Below are 18846 nucleotides of genomic sequence, written 5' to 3' on the forward strand. Positions count from 1 at the left end.
TTGTTCCTGGAGGAAAGCTCTGTCAGACCCAGTTTTTTCCATTCTTTTCCCCTGCTTCTCTCTATTGGGACCCCTGGCCCTCTGAGTCAGCGCTCTTCAGTTCAACGTAACCTTTTCCCGCAGGTTTTGTGCTGGTCTCCATCTCTGCACCAGGGGCCTTACACACCTTAACTCCCGCATCACTCGGCAGCTCCGCGAAACCACTCGTCCCCGCCCCGCTCCTCGCGCCTTCACAAACCCCGCCCCCTGAGTGAGACATGGAGCGGAAGTGACGTTGCCGCGGAGCTCGAAGTCCCGCCCCTTACGCTTCCCATCCCCGGGGAGGGAACGCAAGACCGGAAGGGGCCGATACATGGCCACCGAAGGGCGGGGCCGGACTGGGCGGGGCCCGGCGGCCCTCCCGAAAGTGGCGGTTTGCTGGAGGCGGTTACCTAGGAATCCCGAGTAGTTTGAATGTGTGGCGACCTGTGCACCGGTGCTTGGTCGGTGCTATCTCAGCAGGAGTGGGACCCCCGAGGCCTAAGAAACAGGCTTTTATCTGGCTCGGGACTCCCCGGCATTCATCGCTTCCCTCCATAACCGGATAGCAGTTATTTGGACTCAGCCTCAGACCCAGGTTCCCACCCCGACCCTACCAGCCCCCTTCCTCTCTGGCTGCTACGGTCGTTCCTCCCTTTCCTCGCGGTGCCACCAGTGGGCACAGTCTTCGTTCCCTCAGTAGATCCCTTTTCTCTCCCCTCTCATCCCCATTCTTTGCACAAGGCAGTCTTTAAAACTTAACGCTTTTCATTTCTTCGCATTTCCTTCTCCAGAATTCTTGTTCTTCGACTGTCTGTCAGGCTACTTACTGCCTCCTCCCAGGTTTCTCTCCTTTCCAGGAGCCTGTGGCTGATGGATTAGGAGATTGAGCTTTTAACGCAGTCGCTTGAAGATTTTAAGCTTCTCCTATCCAGGGGTCACATGCCAGGAAGGATGGCCCCCCTCAAGAAGCCTCGAAATGCCGCAAGGTTGCCCCTGGCTTTAAACCCCCTGAAGAGCAAGGACGTGTTGGCAGTGCTGGCCGAAAGGAACCAGGCTATAGTGCCAGTTGGGGCCTGGGTGGAACCTGCCTTGCCAGATAGTTCGGAAGTCCCAGCATATGTGAGTGTCAGTTTGATGCAGATGTGGTGGGGTTCCTCCCCTGTTTTTGTTCGTTTGTTTGTTTCTTTGTTGTTTTTTTTGTTTGTTTGTTTGTTTTTTGTTTTTTCTTCTTCTTCATATTAGCCTTCTCTAATCCCTGGTGCTTAAAGATGAACTGTCTGGGGGATGTCCTTTTATAAATAGTTATGTTCTTGCCTTAGGATTGTGGAACAAACATGTATTTGCCAAAACTGTATTTCACAAACTCTTGATTGCTTGCTGTGCACAAGACATAGGCACTCTCTGTATCTTCTGGACACCCTGCAGCTAGTAGGGATGACAGTTGCCACGCTTAATTTAACATGAATTGATTGTTTAGAGTTATGGTAAGTGTGTGATAGAGATTCTGTAAGATTCAGATACAGTAAGAGAATAAGGAAAGAAGAGATTAATTCTGACTGAGATCCTGAGGAAGTTTTAACTATAAACTCCAGGAAGACACGGACCTTTATATTTTGTTCATTCCTGTCATATACTAAGTCTTAAGGAAATATTTGTGGAATGAATGAGTGTGGAAATATAGCCTATGTTAGTCCTTAAGAAATGAAAATGCTGTAAGTATAGATCGTAGGGAAGCACATTTCAGGTGAAGGGAAACTTTTGCAAAGTTTACATGTACGCCTATTTCCATAATAACTCTCATATGTACTAATTAGCGCAGGAGGACAATTTTGTAAGAAGGTTTTTGATAGTCTTTCACCAAACTGTGCCCCTTAGCTATTTGTTGGAATTTTATTGTGGCACTTACCACATTATATTTATAGTAAGTTGCATGCATGTCTACTTTTCCTGATGGAGTGTGAGCTTCCAGAGCACAAGGGAAAAAAAAAATCTCATTTTTTACCATTCCCAACTTTGTCTTAGTGCCTGATAAATATAAGCACTTGGTAAGTATTTATGGAATGCACAAATTGTGTGAGGGTATTCTGCACATATAGACAAAATGCTGAACATGAGACGAAAAATATGAGTGGTCCTTGATCTCAGAGAAGAAATGAGACATGTTTAAAGTAAATCTTAAAAAACAAAGCAATTTCATATATTCATTTTATTTTTTTATATGTATTCATTTATTCCTCTTCTGCCTATTTCCAGAAAGGATTTGAAGTGTCTAAGTAGTATATGATTAAGTGCTATGATACTTAAGGAAGAAAGGTAGGACTTTGGGTTGATGTGATACAGGCAAGCTTAATGAAGAAATTAGGTAATCAAAGAAGGAGGAAGATTCTCCAATTAAGGAGAATGGGGAGAATAGGAAGTGAGGGAGGTATATTCAGGATTCTAAGGGTAGATTAGATTGATTGGAGAGGATGTGTAGTGGGATTGTGGAAAATAGGAGCTGTTGGGAACCACAGCTGTAGGGAAATCTTGGATAAGGGATTGATTTCATTCATTGTGTAATATTTACAGACAAATATGGTAAAACAATGTTTTGACTAGGTTAATTGCTTCAAAAATTTTTTGAGGTGAGATATAGATTGGCTTCTGGGGGACGAATTAGGATATAATTGTAACAATTTAGCCATGAAGTATGGCATCAGGACTTGTTTCATGATAAGGAATAGAAAGGGAAAGCTTTAAAAAAGGGTGGTTGAAGTAGGAATGAAAAGGGATAAGTGTAAGAAACACCCCAGAAGAGTTAATAAGGTTTGGTACAAAGGTATTTTGGTATTTAAGTTATTGACACCTCGTTTTCATTGCTCAAATTATGGCATCTTTGTTTCTTTTTAATCTTTATTTATTTTTGAGAGAGTGAGAGAGACAGAGTGAGAACAGGGGAGGAACAGAGAGAGAGGCAGACACAGAATCCGAAGCAGGCTCCAGGCTCTGACCTGTCAGCACAGAGCCTGACGCGGGGCTGGAACCCACGAACCATGAGATCATGACCTGAGCTGAAGTCGGACACTTGACCGCCTGAGCCACCCAGGCGCCCCTGGCATCTTTGTAATGTAGCATCAAAATGCCTAAAAACCACCAGAATTTTCTTTTTCTATGTTAAAAAGAATTTAGTCTCATGTTCCCAAACTTTAACTCAAAATATTAGTCTTGGAAAATATATGTCTCCTTTCCCTCACTTAAAAAATTTTGATCAGTACCAGTCAATGGCAATTTGATCAAGCATTTCCTAGAACTCTTTACCAATTTAGTATATATAGTCTGGGGAATCTACCCTTATTGACAGATGCAGCTTCTGTCAGCTCAGAATAAATGCTGAATAGTTACTTTTAAAGTGTGGTAGACCTAATACATGCTTATTTTAAAGGGAAACTCTTAATCATTTTTGTTCTCAAAGTTTCAAGGAGCCATTGAGATTCCTAAGAATACCATAGCTTCAGACCTCCCCTTCCACTAATTAAATTAGCATCAAAGGACACTGCTATTCTATCAGCATATATGGCTGTCGCATTATTTTATAATTTATCTGATTATCTGTTGTTGTATAACAAACTGCCCTAGATGTTAGTGGCTTAAAGCAAATTATACTGTGTGTCAGGATTTAGAACAGGGCGCAGTGAGGATGGCTCGTCTACAACAGAATGTCTGAAGCCTCTCGGTTGAGACAGCTGAAATAGCTGGAGATGTCTGGGACAACTCTACTGGATTCTGGCTATTGGTTGGATTTCTTGTTTCCTCTTCATCTGGCCATCTACTGGGCTGTGATGTCCAGGATGGCTTTCTCACTCACATGTCTGGCACTTGGGCTAGGATGACTAAAATGGCTGCGGGCTTGCTTGGATGCTTTCTCTTTCCACATGGTTTCTCTACCTGGCTAGTTTGGGCTTCCTTTCAGCATGGTGGTCTCAGGGTAGAACTCTTATATGGTGGCTCGTTTCCCCTAGGGTGAGCACTCCAAGAGCTGTAGGTGGAAGTTGCTTTAAGACCTTGCTTGAGAAGTCATGGAGCCAATGCTTCTGCCTCATTCTGTTGGATATATACAGAGCCAGACTACAATCAGTATGGGAGATTATTACACAAGAGCATTGATACTGGGAGGCTTGATTCACTGTGGGGAGAAGGGGAGATCATCTTTGGAGACTACTGTGAATACTAAACATAAGTTTCATCATACGTGAATTATCCAAAAATGTTCTTTGTTTGTTGTGAGAAACACTTCTTTCTATATTGTCCCCTTGGATAGTCCTTAGGGTACAAAAAGTCTATGTCTATGAGGAATTAGTTGTACAATTGAAACAATATTTATTTTTGCTTAAGCCAGTATTTCTCAAATTTATTTGACTCTGGGAATCTCTTAATGTCCCAGAATCTGAGACAATGTTCTTGGGTTCTGATTGCCTTATAAAATGGTGTTTGCTGAGCAAAATATGTTTCTAAAATATGGTATACTCTTACCTTTGGTTTACAGTTGAGATTCACAATTTGGAATCAGTCATACACTAATAAGATGTTCAATAATCTCAGTATGGGGGTAAAAGAGGGGGCAGACAGACAATGGACGTAAAAGAGGCAGGATGGCTTTAATTTTCTGGAGCCTGAGTTAATTTTGGTCAGTTGTTCAGTCTTTACTACATATATCTCTCCTTTGGAATTATTTTACCCAATTGTTCTTTGATATTTGTTTTGTACACTCTATTCCTATGGTATATACTTGTGTAGAATATGGGATAGACTTCTTGGAAAATGTAATTTTTATTGGAATTTAAATTCTTTTCATTTTGAGAGTTAATGACTGCCTTATGAAATATTTGAGGCACTTTTCTGAATTAGAATTTGGAATCACTGTGTTAGAAGAAGGGCTGGATAGGAGTATGATTTTATTTATTTGAAGATCCCTTATGAAAGAGAGACATAGTCAAGAGACAAGCAGTAACAGTATAGGGCATAAGTATTGGAGTCAGACAGACTTGTAGCTCTGCTGCTTGCCAGCTGTAGGATCTTGGGCTAAAGATGAATCTTTCTGAGCCCCAATTTCCTCATCTTTAATATAAAGAATAAGAATATCTTCTATTGGAGGTAGGTTTAGGGATTTAGTGATATAATGTGGTTAAAGTGCTTGTCTTGTAATAGATCTTTAATAACAATAACTGCTTGGGGCACCTGGGTGGCTCATTGGTTGAGCGTTTGACTCTTGGTTTCAGTTCAAGTCATGATCCCAGGGTTGTGGGTTCAAGCCCCGAGTTGGGTTCTGTGCTGAGCATTGAGCCTGCTTAAGATTCTCTCTCTCCCTCTGCTCCTTTTTCCTGCTTGTGCTCTCTCTCTCTCTAAAAAAAAAGTAACTGCTTTTAATTATGCCTGTGGTTGTTATTCAAAGCATTCAGAGGAAGTGAATACTGATTAGGGATTCAAATGGGATAAAATGTTCTAGATCGTTTAGAATGTGTTTTAGAATTGAGCATTACACAAATATCGAGTGCCTTTATATTCAAGGCTCTGTGTCATATACTGTAGGAGAAACAAAAGAGGATAAATACATTTCCTGCCCTCACAGTGTGCCTAATCTAATGGGGGAGTTGAGAAGTATTACACTCAATGTTAATAAGAATGAGAGGTACTATAGCATAGGAAGCTCAGAGGAAGAACCAATTATGGAAGGTGGTTGGTTATTAGATGGTCTTAAAGAATGAGTACCACCTTTACTTTACTAGATGGAGATGACAGGAAGGTTAAAAATGGAGCGTAAATCTGAGTGTGAAGGCATTTTATAATAGGACATATTTGGTGAGCGGTGAGCAATTTGGTGTATCTGGACTGTTTTATTCATTTTAGAAAATGTGTAACATAAGATAGGTTTGAATTGGTTCATTAAGAATTAATGAAGGCAACTTTAGTTGTCAATTCAATGAAAAATTAAGATTTGATTTGAGTACAAAAATTCCAATATTTAGTTTTTGATTTGGTTTGAGTTCTTGGTACTCAGTAGCTATGTCTAGATTATCAGCTTCTGAACTCCTGTGATTTCCTTACTATACTGGGAATTTTGGATTACAGAACTGAATAATTTTGTTGGGATTGTACCTTGACAGCTTTGTGCTTAAAACAGTCCTAACAGGCAAAATTGCTGACATTTAAGTTTATTTTCTTTCATCTTTCAAGACTTCAGCATATATGATTGAAGAAGAACTAAAGGAACAACTAAGAAAAAAACAAGAAGCTCTGAAGCATTTTCAGAGACAAGTCAAACGCCGAGTAAATCAACAAATCAGGTTGCGAAAAAAGCATCAGCTTCAGAGATCTTATGAAGCAGTAAGTTCAAAAGAGAAACCATATTTTATTCTTATGTTGTTCTGACTCATTTTTTTGTTTTCACCAAATAATCAAAAACAATGTCAGAATTTTGGATTTGGGTTTGAATTTTGGCTTTGCTGCTTGCTAGCTGTGTCACCTTGGGCCTATTACTTCTCTGGACTGTAGTTTCTTTATCTATAAAATGAGGCTATGATATTTGTCTCACAGTGTTGTTAGGAGAATTTGATAGGTAAATTATTAGCACATTAGGGATGCCTGGTAAATATTAGTTTCATTGCTTGCTAAAGCTTTCCTCTTTCTATCCTTGACCCTGATTTAAAGTCTTTTGGGCCACTTGTAGGCATTATTTGATTGTACTGGCCCGGAGTAGAATCTCACTAGAAGAATCTCACTCTTTCTTCCTTTGTGTAGGCAGAAAAAGAAGGCTCTATAGCCATGCAGTCCTCAGATCCAGCACATTTAACTCCTAAAAGAACAAGTGTTTTTCCAAAGAACTTGAATGCTGCAATTGGAAGTGCTAGGTTACCTCCTTCCCAGGTGCTCGGGGATGGACTAGAAGATAGAGAGAATCAGAATGAATTACTCCAACAACAAGCCCAGGCTGTAAGTACATACTCATTTTATGCCTATGATTTTCTTTAGATACATGCCATATCTAGAATATGAAGTAGAGATTAGGAGGTATCCTACTCAACTTCATTTTTAATTACCTTCTTTTTTTTACTTTTGTAAAGTGGGGAATAGTGGAATGATGTTTATTTTTTATACATATTCTAAATTTATTTATTTTTGGTAAGACAATTTAGAATCATCTAAAGGAAGCTGCCAAACTCTTAGAGTTAAAAACTTATGAGAAAGAGCTTTAAGTTAAAGAACATAGATTTTTTCCCAATTGTACTGGAATTGTTTATGGGTAAGTATTGTTTATGGTATATGGACAGAACTGATTCCTAACGTCTATTGCAAAAAGGTACAGTACATATATGGGGCACTTCATTCATTATTTTTGTCTCTTTTTCCTCATTTCTGTCCTTTAGTCTGATAATCACAATAAATAGATCTATAGGTCAAGTAATAACATAGTAAACTCTTGACATAGAATTAAAAAAAAAAGTAACATATCCTAAGTAATTGATTATCTGTTATTTAAAAATTAATCACCATGAGTAGGTTCATCCGCTGAAATCACTTGAGACCGTGCACTCAACTCTCCTTAGTGTACCTGAGCTTTTTGTCCACTCGATACCATATTCTTCAACTCTGCTATGGGAATTATACTTCATCTTATTTAAAATGCATATCTAGGGATAGTGAGAGAGAGCAAAAGTGTAGAAAATGATGATTATGCAAAAATAAAAGTTTCATAACTGCTGACTTGCTTGGTCATAAGTATGAAGGGATTGTATAGTTGTTAGTATAATTAGGGAAAGCTTTATAAGCATATATTATATTGAAATACTTAAAAAAATTTTTTTCTTTGCCCAAACTATGACTTTTTCTTGCCATTGCTTGGTTTGTAGTAATCATTTTAAAAATCATTTTTGTTTTCCTTTTTTAAGGTTATGAACAATCTGTTGAGCAAATATTTATTGAATCAGGCACTTCATAAAGTATAAGGGATAGAACATTGATGAAAACAGACAAGGTTGTTGCCTTCGTGGTGCTTGTGGCTATAATCCCGCCGTAGTGAGGATTTTACTTCATCTGTATAGTATATAAGTAGAACACATCAGTTCACAGATATTTGAATATACTGTGTTTCTTAAACATTGAACGAATGAAATGTGAAATGGGACCCTTTATGGGGGTTTACATTTCCAAGTCGAGATGTAAAGCTGGTAGACTCCAATCTATTAGATAATAATATAGAGATATTTGCTATATTTGGTGATAAAGCTGCACTATGGAATTTCAAAAATTTTTCAATTCCAAGGAAATATTTCCTGGAAGAGGTGGAATTGAGTTGTATATTTTGAATTGGTAAGGTGAATTGAATTGGTGAATTGAAGAGAATTTTGAGATAGGAGGAACAGTTAAGAGTGTAGAATGTATAATGAGCTTGGTATATTTGGGAATAAGTGATGGAACCTTTCTGATTGATAGTTTATAGAGGAGGATGACAGAAAATTGAGGTTACATAGGACAAAATCAGGTTATGAAAAGCCTGAAATGTTACAAAACTAAAAAAAAATTTATACCGTTTTTTTCTTTTTTTTTTTTTTTCAACGTTTATTTATTTTTGGGACAGAGAGAGACAGAGCATGAACGGGGAAGGGGCAGAGAGAGAGGGAGACACAGAATCAGAAACAGGCTCCAGGCTCTGAGCCATCAGCCCAGAGCCTGATGCGGGGCTCGAACTCACGGACCGCGAGATCGTGACCTGGCTGAAGTCGGACGCTTAACCGACTGCGCCACCCAGGCGCCCCTACCGTTTTTTTCTTAAAAGATGAACTACTAAAGAATGTTCAGTGACCTAAACTACTTTAAGCCTATAAACTTTTGCCCAAACAGCATCTTGACATTAGATGCTTTTCAATCTTACTGTTTCTGTTGCAGTTGTTTTTTTTTTAAAAAGTTATTTTTGAGAGAGTGAGAGAGAGAGAGAATGAGAATGTGCGAATGCATGGGAGAGGCAGAGAGAAAGAGAGAATTCCAAGCAGGCTCAGCAGAGAGCCCAACGCAGAGCTTGAACTCAAGACATGAGATCATAATCTGAGAGGAACCAAGAATTTGACACTGAGCCACCCAGTCGCTCCTCTGTTGCAGTTTTTATCCACTAGATGTCACTAAGAACTAGACAGTGAGGCATTGTTCAAGCACTAACTCCCTTGATTTATCTAGAAGTGGTTGAGTAAATGGTGAATATAATTCACTTTCTGAATATTGGTGGACTTTTCAGTTTTCGTGTGCCACGGAGTGATAGAACCATAGAATCCTGGAGCTGGAGGGTTTTAAAAGTTCATCTGACATATTGAAATACTTAAGGATGAAATGATTTGATATCTGGGGTATACTTCAAAGTAATATAAGGGTCAAGTGAAGTAAGGCATTATAGATAAAATAAGATGGGCCAGGAATTGATAATGTTAAAACTGGGTGTGTATGTGGGATTCATATAACTTCTGTCTACTATATGTTTGACATTTCCAATATGTTTGAATTTATTTACATTTTTTAAAATCTTTTTTAAAAAGTTTATCTTTTTTGTTGTTGTTGTTGAGAGAGAGGCAGAGAGAGAAAGAGAGATACAGAGAATACCAAGTAGGCTCTGTGCTATCAGCACAGAGTTTGTGGGGCTCAAACTCATGAACTGTGAGATCATGACCTGAGCTGAAATCAAGGGTCGGATGCTCAACCAACTGAGCCACTCAAGCGCCCCTGAATTTATTTACATTTTTAATTAAATGTTAGAAAAGAAAATACATTATCTAGTCTAACCTTTCTTTCTCTAAAGAATTCTTTTTATATTGTCTCTAGTTTCTGCTAAAACACTGCCACTGTTGAGCAACTGACCACTTTTTAGGCTATTCATTTTTAGAAGTCTTGAAATTATTAGAAGTATTTTATCAATATACTAAGTCAAAATGTTCCTATAATTTTTACCCATTGGGCCTAGTTTTGCACTCTCAAGTAATAGAAAATAAAATACCATGGTCATCTCTAAGACACTTTAGGTATTTGATTATATTTGATTATAGCTATCATTTCTGTCTCTTTTTTTCTTTTTTGGGGGGAGAGAGAGAGCGCGTGCACACATGTGTGTGCACATGGGGGAAGGGCAGAAGGAGAGGGAGAGAGAGAATCTTAAGCAGGCTCAATGACCAGCGTGGAGCCCAACACAGGGCTTGATCTCATGACTGTGAGATTGTGACCTGAGCCAAAATCAAGAGTCAGATGCTTAACCAACTGAGCCTCCCAGGCGCCCCCCATTTTTCTCTTTTGATTCTTACATTCCTAATGCTTTCAGTCATTATAATTTTGGTTGATTTCTTCTGAATGCTATTTAGTTTTTCAAATATGCTCTTTTCAAATATGGCCTTCAAAACTGGATGTGGCCCTGTACCCCAACATGTGATTTTGCTAGGACCTCTCTTATTCTGTACCCCCACCCCAGCCTTCACTTATAATACTTGGTATTACCTACTTGTTCTGAAATAGATAAGATTGGGTACCTAAAGTTAGCCACTATAATCATAAAACTGGAAGAAATTTCAAGTGTTCCCATAAAATAGAACTAGCCTAGCCCCCTGCTTTTGTTCAGACTGATATTTATCTCTAGGGATTGAGTTTCTATTGTGTCCCTTGATAACTTCATTTTGGTTGGGAATCAATGAACAGCTGATCATTGTTTCATTCTCACCATGTAATAATTTTTTTTAAATACACTATTAAGTTTACCACTATTTTCTAGCATGGGATATCTCAGCTTTTTATTTCTCACTGAATCTTTTATTATCTTGTTTTTTATTTTCATTCTCTCTTTGTAATGCAGGCTTTCCAGCTTTTTCAACGCTGGAAATACCAATTAATTTTGGTAATTAAGAAAGATTTAAGCAATGTGAAATAACCTGATAAGTTTTCTTAATCTATCATTGGAAAACTATTGTTTGAGTTAGGCTCTTTGGCTGCAAGACTTCATTTTATTTCAAGAACATGCATGGGATGATAATGGCAGAATCAGAAACTCCCTTAAGGAGTCAGAGGAGTTTTTCTGGCTCTGAGGTAGCTCCAGTGATCACAATAGCATAGGTTCTTTGATCTTCACAACTAGTATTTAATCAATAACTTGATTGATTCAGTTGTTCTCATAGGGTGACCCACCTTCCTTATTGTCTGAGGACATGAGACCTTCAGTGCTAAACCTGGACAGTTCCAGGCAAAGTGGGAGTGTTCCCTGTCTCTACACATATGCTTCTCTCTTATTTGCTTAATTTTTCTACTAACTGGTATTCTCATCATCACAGCTCTGAAACTTAGGCATACTTATGGCTCCTTTAGCCTCTTTTCTCCAGCTTCGGACCTTTTAGGTTCAGTTCCTGTGTCTGATTTCTCATACTTCCTAGTTCATCATGTAAGATAAGGAATCTTCATTATCCCAGCCTGCCTTTTTACGCAAGATCTAGGTTATTGGTGAGCCTATAGCTTGGGAGGCCCACTTAATAATTTGATTTGTAAAATTCCCCTATTTTCTATATTTTTGTTTAATGCTTATGAACATTGACTTTGGTCCTTGTATTCGTTTCTTTTGTCTGCTGTTAACAAATTACCTCAAACTTAGCGACTTGAAATGACAAATTAATTCTCTTGAAGTTCTCGAGGCCAGAAGTCCAAAATCAGTTTCAGTGAGCCAAAATGAAGGTATCAGCAGGGTCTCTTCCACAGATTCTAGGAGAAAATTTGTTCCTCGACTCTTCTAGTTTTTGGTGTCTGCTGGCTTTCCTTTCCTTGTGGTTACATTGTACCAATCACTGCTTCTGTCTTTACATCACCTTCTTCTTTTCTGTATGCCACATCTTCCTCTGCCATTTCTCTCATAAGGACAGTTGGGATGGCATTTAGGGCCCATATGGATAGCCCAGGATTATCTCCTCATCTTAAGATCCTTAATTTAATAATATCTGCAAAGCCCCTTTTTTCTTATAAAGTAACGTTTATAGGTTTCAGGGATCAGGACCTGGTGTCTTTGAGTGTCCATTAGTCAGCCTATTACAGTCCTCATAGCTGGTCCTTGAAAGGGCTTTCGGGTTGAGGTTTGATGAAGGGTTATGGTAATGACAGAGAAATGGAAAGACTATAACGTATATTCCAACTGCTGGACCAGTTGAAATATCCTGCTTAAGGGACTAAAATCAATCTGTGACTCTAATAGAGGTTTGGACTTGTTGGGAGATGTAGATTATGTATCCTTATTTTAAATCTGTTACAACAGCTATTTTGAATCCTTGGTCACATTGTGCAGGGCAATAACATCTACTATACTTGGCAATGAGTAAAAGCAGGCATATTTGTGGCTCTGTATTTTTTATAACTTTAACTGTACATATATCTCTTTTTATAGTATGATTACCTCCATCTTGATCCCTTTAGCCATTCTGCTAACCAAATTTAGAAGTCCTCCTCTTAGGGGTGCCTGGGTGGCTCAGCCGGTTAAGCAACTGACTTAGGCTCAGGTCACGATCTCACAGTTCGTGAGTTTGAGTCCCGCATTGGGCTCTGTGCTGACGGCTCAGAGCTTGGAGCCTGCTTCTGATTCTGTGTTTCCCTCTCTCTCTGCCCCTCCCTGCCTTGCTCTCTGTCTCTCTCTCTCTCTCAAAAATAAACATTAAAGGGGCGCCTGGGTGGCACAGTCGGTTAAGCGTCCGACTTCAGCCAGGTCACTATCTCGCGGTCCGTGAGTTCGAGCCCCGCGTCGGGCTCTGGGCTGATGGCTCAGAGCCTGGAGCATGTTTCCGATTCTGTGTCTCCCTCTCTCTCTGCCCCTCCCCCGTTCATGCTCTGTCTCTCTCTGTCCCAAAAATAAATAAACGTTGAAAAAAAAAATTAAAAAAAAAATAAACATTAAAAAAATTTTTCTTAAAAAAATAAGTCCCCTCTTAGTAAAATAAAGAGTAATGTTTCAAGCTGATTTCTCTGGTGAGAGGTGTAGACCTTTAGAAGCCAGGACAAAACAGGTGATATGCTGTAGGGAAACTGCACCGGTAGTGAGAGTGTTTTTATCCCTAGCTCACCATTAGTAAAAACCAAAGTGTTTGTTATTTATATCTGTGAATCATAGTCATGATTTACTTTCCAGGGAGAATTGATATCATTAACTTTTACTGGATTGGTTGGAACTGGTCCGGACTTTGCCTTAATTTTACTTTGTAGTATAGGGATATGCTTTTTTTCTGCATGATGTAGTGCTTAGCCTAAAACATGGTACTTTGTTCATTTCTGTATTTTCTTTAAGGGAACATTCTGTGCAGATTTGTGAAAAATAAAATAGTCTATGCTCTTCTGAAAAAGAGATCAAAACAGGTGCTTACTGAAATGACCTGGTAGATGTAAGGAATGAACACAAAGTCAATGTATTTAATGTTAATACTCATTATCAGCTGTTACTTAGAGTACTTGAAACAAATGGGTTCTGTTGAGATGTTGGAGTTTGTGTTCTGAGTTAACTTAGACTTTCTGGAAGAAGAGGGGTTTGAGAAAAGACTTTGAATAGCTACAGGTTTCAAATGTTAGGGGTGAAGAAGGGATTCTTGTAAAAAGGATTCAGGAAAAAAGGATTTTAGAGGGACTAGGAATGGAGTCCTCTAGCAAGGAGTGATAAAAGTGATTAGGCATGCAAAGACTAGTCGAAGAAATAACTCCTTATTGAGAAGATGGATAGGAGGTAAAGAATGTATTTGCTCATAATTTCTAAATTATTAATTAAAACTTTTAGGTTCTGATATTTTGTGTACATTCTTTTTTTTTTTTTTAATTTTTTTTTTTTTTTCAACGTTTATTTATTTTTGGGACAGAGACAGACAGTGCATGAACGGGGGAGGGGCAGAGAGAGAGGGAGACACAGAATCGGAAACAGGCTCCAGGCTCTGAGCCATCAGCCCAGAGCCCGATGCGGGGCTCGAACTCACGGACCGCGAGATCGCGACCTGGCTGAAGTCGGACGCTCAACCGACTGCGCCACCCAGGCGCCCCATTTGTGTACATTCTTAATACAAAGCATATGTTGTTGAAAAATGATTTGAATAACAGCCCTTAAATCAAGTTATGAAATAATAGTATTTTAGAATAATGAAAGTCATGTTGTAAAAGTACTGTCAGCAAACCACAGTCTCCTTTGCAGGTAATCCTCTTGTCTTAGGTCTGGCATTTTTTAATAATAGGGGCCTGTTTTCCTGTTGGAACACTTAGTGAATTTGGTATTAAAACTTGAGCCTGTTTTTGTTTGCTCTTTTTTCCCTTTCCTTGGCAGCTTAGTCAAACCATGAAACAGGCTCGTCACCGACTGGCATCATTTAAGACTGTGAACAAAAAAAATGTGTCAGTGTTTCCAGATGGTAGAAGAAAAACCTTTCCCCACCAAGAGGTAAATTAATTTCTAATAAATTGTTGTAAAAAGTACACATAAATATTTATTTACATCTCAACATTATTTAGAACTGTAAAAATAATTGGAAATAACCTGAAATATCCAATGGTAGGGAATGGTTAAAAAATTATGGTGTATCCATATATAGCTATTGTAAAAAAAATATGCTTTCAAAGAATATCTAAAGACAGAAGTGTCTGTGATACAAAATTAAGTGAAAAAAGTAGGATACAAAATTATATACAATATATTCTAAATTAAAAAAAAAATTATGCAGCCAATGTTTAAAGAATGTCTGTCGTTACCAAGCATTGTTCTAGAAGCAGGAAAAAAAAGATAGACAAAGATCCCTCCAGGAGCATCTGTGCTAGCAGGGAAGCAAATAATAAGCAAATAAATGTAGAATATTTTTCAAACAATAAAAAAATAAAGATAAAGCAATGGGAAGAGAATACTATGTGCAGAGACAAAAGCCTGGAAAGAAATGGACCAAGAGGTTAATACTGATTATTTACGGTTAGTGTTAGTACAGGTGATTTTTATTTTCTTCTCTTGGTTTTCCCTATTTAAAAAATTTTCCATAAAGTATATATTTTACTTTCTAGTTAGGAAAAAATCAGTACTGTTATTATTTTAAAAAAAATTTTTAATGTTTATTCTTGAGAGAGAGGGAGAGACAGACAGAGCATGAGCAGGGGAGGGGCAGAGCAAGAGAGGGACACAGAATCCAAAGCAGGCTCCAGGCTCTGAGCTGTCAGCACAGAGCCTGATGCGGGGCTTGAACTCATGAACTGTGGGATCATGACCTGAGCTGAAGTCGGACGCTTAACCGACTGAGCCACCCAGGAGCCCCAATACTGTTATTATTTAAAAAGAAATTCTTTTGATTCGAAATACAAGGTTAGAGTGAATAATTGGAACATAGATGCAGAGCTAGACTTAAAAGGATATTTAAGGCTATACTTGTAAAATGATATTGTTCTGTGGCTGTTTATTTCAGCCTTCACAGATTTGGATCCTAAAAATAAACTCATGTATTTTCCTGTGTGTACTTAATTTTGGCATGAATATCAAGTTTTGATAGAAAGCATCTAGTAAAATGGACCATCTCATCTTTTTTACTCTCTCTATTTTTTTTGTGACCCTCATCACCTCTGTCTCTTAGTTCTTTCTTAGTTTTGCTTTCTAGATTATGTATATACGTGTGTGTGTGTGTGTGTGTGTGTGTGTGTGTGTGTATGTTTTTGGAAAGAAATGGATATATATATATATATATATATATATATATAAATATATATAAAAATGTTTTTGTATTTTTTGTTAAGTATCTCAACACAACCATCAAAAACATTTGTCTTTTATGTATTTGTAATTTGTAGAATACTAATCTATGTTTCCCTCTTCAGTGATAGTAAGATATTTATAGTTAAATATATAAATATATGGTGTGTATCACAAAAGACATTCCATCCCAGGTACGTTTAGTATGGTTACCCTTTTGTAGCATTGCTTTGTTAGGACTCTCAAGATAGAATTTCTTTTGTACCAAACTTCTCAGTGGCTTGGTTTTTGGACGGTTTTCATACTATGGATTTGGCGACTGTAGTTTGTGCCAGTACTGACTTCAGAGTAGTATTAGAATGAAGTGATTGGACACATTCTAGCAAACCAGAAAAAAAGGGTTATCAGATCCTAGAGACTGATATTTTATGTTGTGTGGAATATGTTCAAACCTTTCAATTGATGCTTTTCCAGAAAAAGTACTGAAATAAATACTTATCCAGTAGTGGGAGAAGGGTTAAGTCTGAGGTAACATCCTTCTATAAACCAGTTTTATATGTCAAAGATGCCATTTAAATGTAATTCATGATGATGATGATGATGATGATGATGATGTATTCAGACTTTCTGCTTATTGCTTCCAAAGAATACATGTGTATTTTTCAGCTAGAACATTGGAAACATATCTCCATAGAAATGAGAATGATCTAAGAAATTAGTGAAAATTTTCACATTTCTTGTATCACGTATGTGGTTGTTCCCTCAATTCTGAATAGTTTTCTACCCCCTCAGTTTTGTGAAGTGGAAATCTGCCAGTCAGAAAGGACACAATCTGTAACCTGGTTGAACTCTTGTTTCATTTCCTTGTTAGACTTATTTTTACTGACCTTAGAATCTGTCTGGTTGTTTTTGTTATTCCAGATTTGGAGGTACAGTTAGAAGATATACTTGCTTGCCCACTGTTGGGTCACTAAGACAAAATCATAAGCCTCCTAAAATTGTTACTGGCTGGTATAGGAACAAGTGGTCATTTATAAAGTTAATATATTCTCCTACCAGCATATTTCCTTCCATATGTTTGATGTGTGAGTGATTTATTTGTAAATCTGAAGTAGAACTAACTACTTGTTTTTCTTTATTCTATGTTAAACCACAGTAATCTGTTAAAATTACTCCAGATCTTTCACGAAAACTCAACCCAGTATCATAATTTCTTTCTTTCTTTCTTTCTTTTTCTTTCTTTCTTTCTTTCTTTCTTTCTTTCTTTCTTTCTTTCTTTCTTTCTTTCTTTCTTTTTTGTTTTTTTAAGAAAGCATTTTGTAGGGAACCATCATCCCTCAAGATAAATATAGGAACAAAAGAATAATTGCTCTTTAAGTTCCATCAAGGTCTTTGGACTTTTAACTACTTTGCATTACCAGAAATTTATAGAAAATCAGGGAAGGAAATGTAGAGTAGAGGGGGGAAAAATGGCTTGTTAGAGCCATCCACAGCTAATTAAGGTTGGGTTTAAGGGTTAAAATTCTAATGTCCAGTAGTGTTTTTTTTCTAACAGTTTTATTGAGATATAATTTATATACTATACTATTTACCAGTAGTGTTTTTTCCTAACAGTTGTATTGAGATATAATTTATATACTATACTATTTACCCACTTAAAGTATACATTTCAGTTACTTTTAGTGTATTCGCAGGTTTGTGCAAATGTCAACATAATCTAATCTTTATAACACTTCCTTAACCCCTAAAAGAAACCCTATTCTCATTAGCCATCACTTTCTGTTCCCTCCCTTTCCCTACTCCCAGTCCTAAGCAACTAATCTACTTTCTGTCTCTATAGATTTGCTTATTCTAGACATTTCATATAAGTGGAATCATATAATATATATAATATATGGTCTTTTGTGACCTGGCTTCTTTTGCTTTGCCTAATGTTTTCAAAGTTTATTGTAGAATGTGTCAGTACTTCATTCCTTTTTTATTGCTGAATAATATTCCTTTTATAGCTATATCACATTTGGTATATCCATTCATCAGTTGATGGGCCTCTTGGCTTTTATGAATAAATGTGCTACAGACACTTGTGTACATGTCTTTGTGTGGGCATTCTTTTTTTTAGTAGTGGAATTTGGAGGTTATAGGGTCACTCTATGTTTAACCTTTTGAGAAACTGCCAAGCTGTTTTTCATCAGCAATATATGTGGGTTCCAATTTCTCCACATCCTCTCCAATACTTACTATTGTCCATCTTTTTGATTATTGCCATCTTAGAGGTATGAAGTGATATCTCACTGTACTTTTGATTTGTGTTTTCCTGATGACTTATGATCTTGAGTATCTTTTCATGTGCTTATTGCCCCATTTATATGTCTTGTGGAGAAAGTGTCTATTCTAATGGGGTGGTGTCCATTTTTTGATTGAGTTATTTGTTTTTTCATTATTGAGTTATAAGAGTTCTTTATATATTCTGGATACATGTCCCTTACGAGATACATGATTTACAAATATTTTCTCCCATTCTATAGATTGTCATTTCACTTTCTTAATGCTATCATTTGTACAAAATTTTTTCTTTTGGTGTAGTTCAATTTATCTATTTTTTCTTTTGTTGCATGCTTTTGATTTAATACCTAATAAACCATTGCTTAATCTTTTTTTTTTTTAAGTTTGTCTACTTATTTATTTTGAGACACACACACACACACACACACACACACACACACACACATAGAGTGCATGAGCATGGGAGGGGCAGAGAGAGGGGGAGAGAGAAAATCCCAAGAAGGCTCCCCACTACAGGACTCGAACCCATAAACTGTGAGATCATGACCTGAGCTGAAGTCAAGAGCCAGACACTTAACTGGCTGAGCCACCCAGGCACCCCAACCATTGCTTAATTTCAAGTCATCAATATTTTCTACCATGTGTTCTCCTAAGAATTTTATAATTTTAGTTCTTACATGATCTATTTTGAGTGAATTTTTATATGTGGTGTGAGGAAGTGTTTTAAGTTAATTCTTTTTGCATATAAATAACCACTTGTCCCAGTACCATTTGTTGAAAAACTATTCTTTCTCCATTGAATTTTCTTGGCACTCTTG

At 37.5% G+C, this 18846-nt stretch overlaps 1 protein-coding gene across 6 annotated transcripts in view; it reads left to right on the forward strand.

Annotated features, from left to right (window-relative positions):
- The first annotated feature begins 324 nt into the window (after positions 1-324).
- CCDC15 (coiled-coil domain containing 15) overlaps positions 325-18846 on the forward strand; it is a 97081-nt gene continuing 78559 nt past the window's right edge. For 5 of the 6 annotated variants that reach the window (XM_045483338.1, XM_045483339.1, XM_045483337.1 and 2 more), the window contains exons 1-5: positions 325-616; positions 954-1140; positions 6232-6381; positions 6796-6987; positions 14348-14461. In XM_045483338.1, the coding sequence (XP_045339294.1) occupies positions 961-1140; positions 6232-6381; positions 6796-6987; positions 14348-14461 (636 nt within the window). In that variant the 5' untranslated portion in view covers positions 325-616; positions 954-960. The remainder of the gene's footprint in view (positions 617-953; positions 1141-6231; positions 6382-6795; positions 6988-14347; positions 14462-18846) is intronic. The other variant, XM_045483340.1, reaches the window with a different exon arrangement.

This window comes from Leopardus geoffroyi, chromosome D1, assembly GCF_018350155.1.
Source record: "Leopardus geoffroyi isolate Oge1 chromosome D1, O.geoffroyi_Oge1_pat1.0, whole genome shotgun sequence".
In the NCBI taxonomy this organism is placed as follows: domain Eukaryota; kingdom Metazoa; phylum Chordata; class Mammalia; order Carnivora; family Felidae; genus Leopardus; species Leopardus geoffroyi.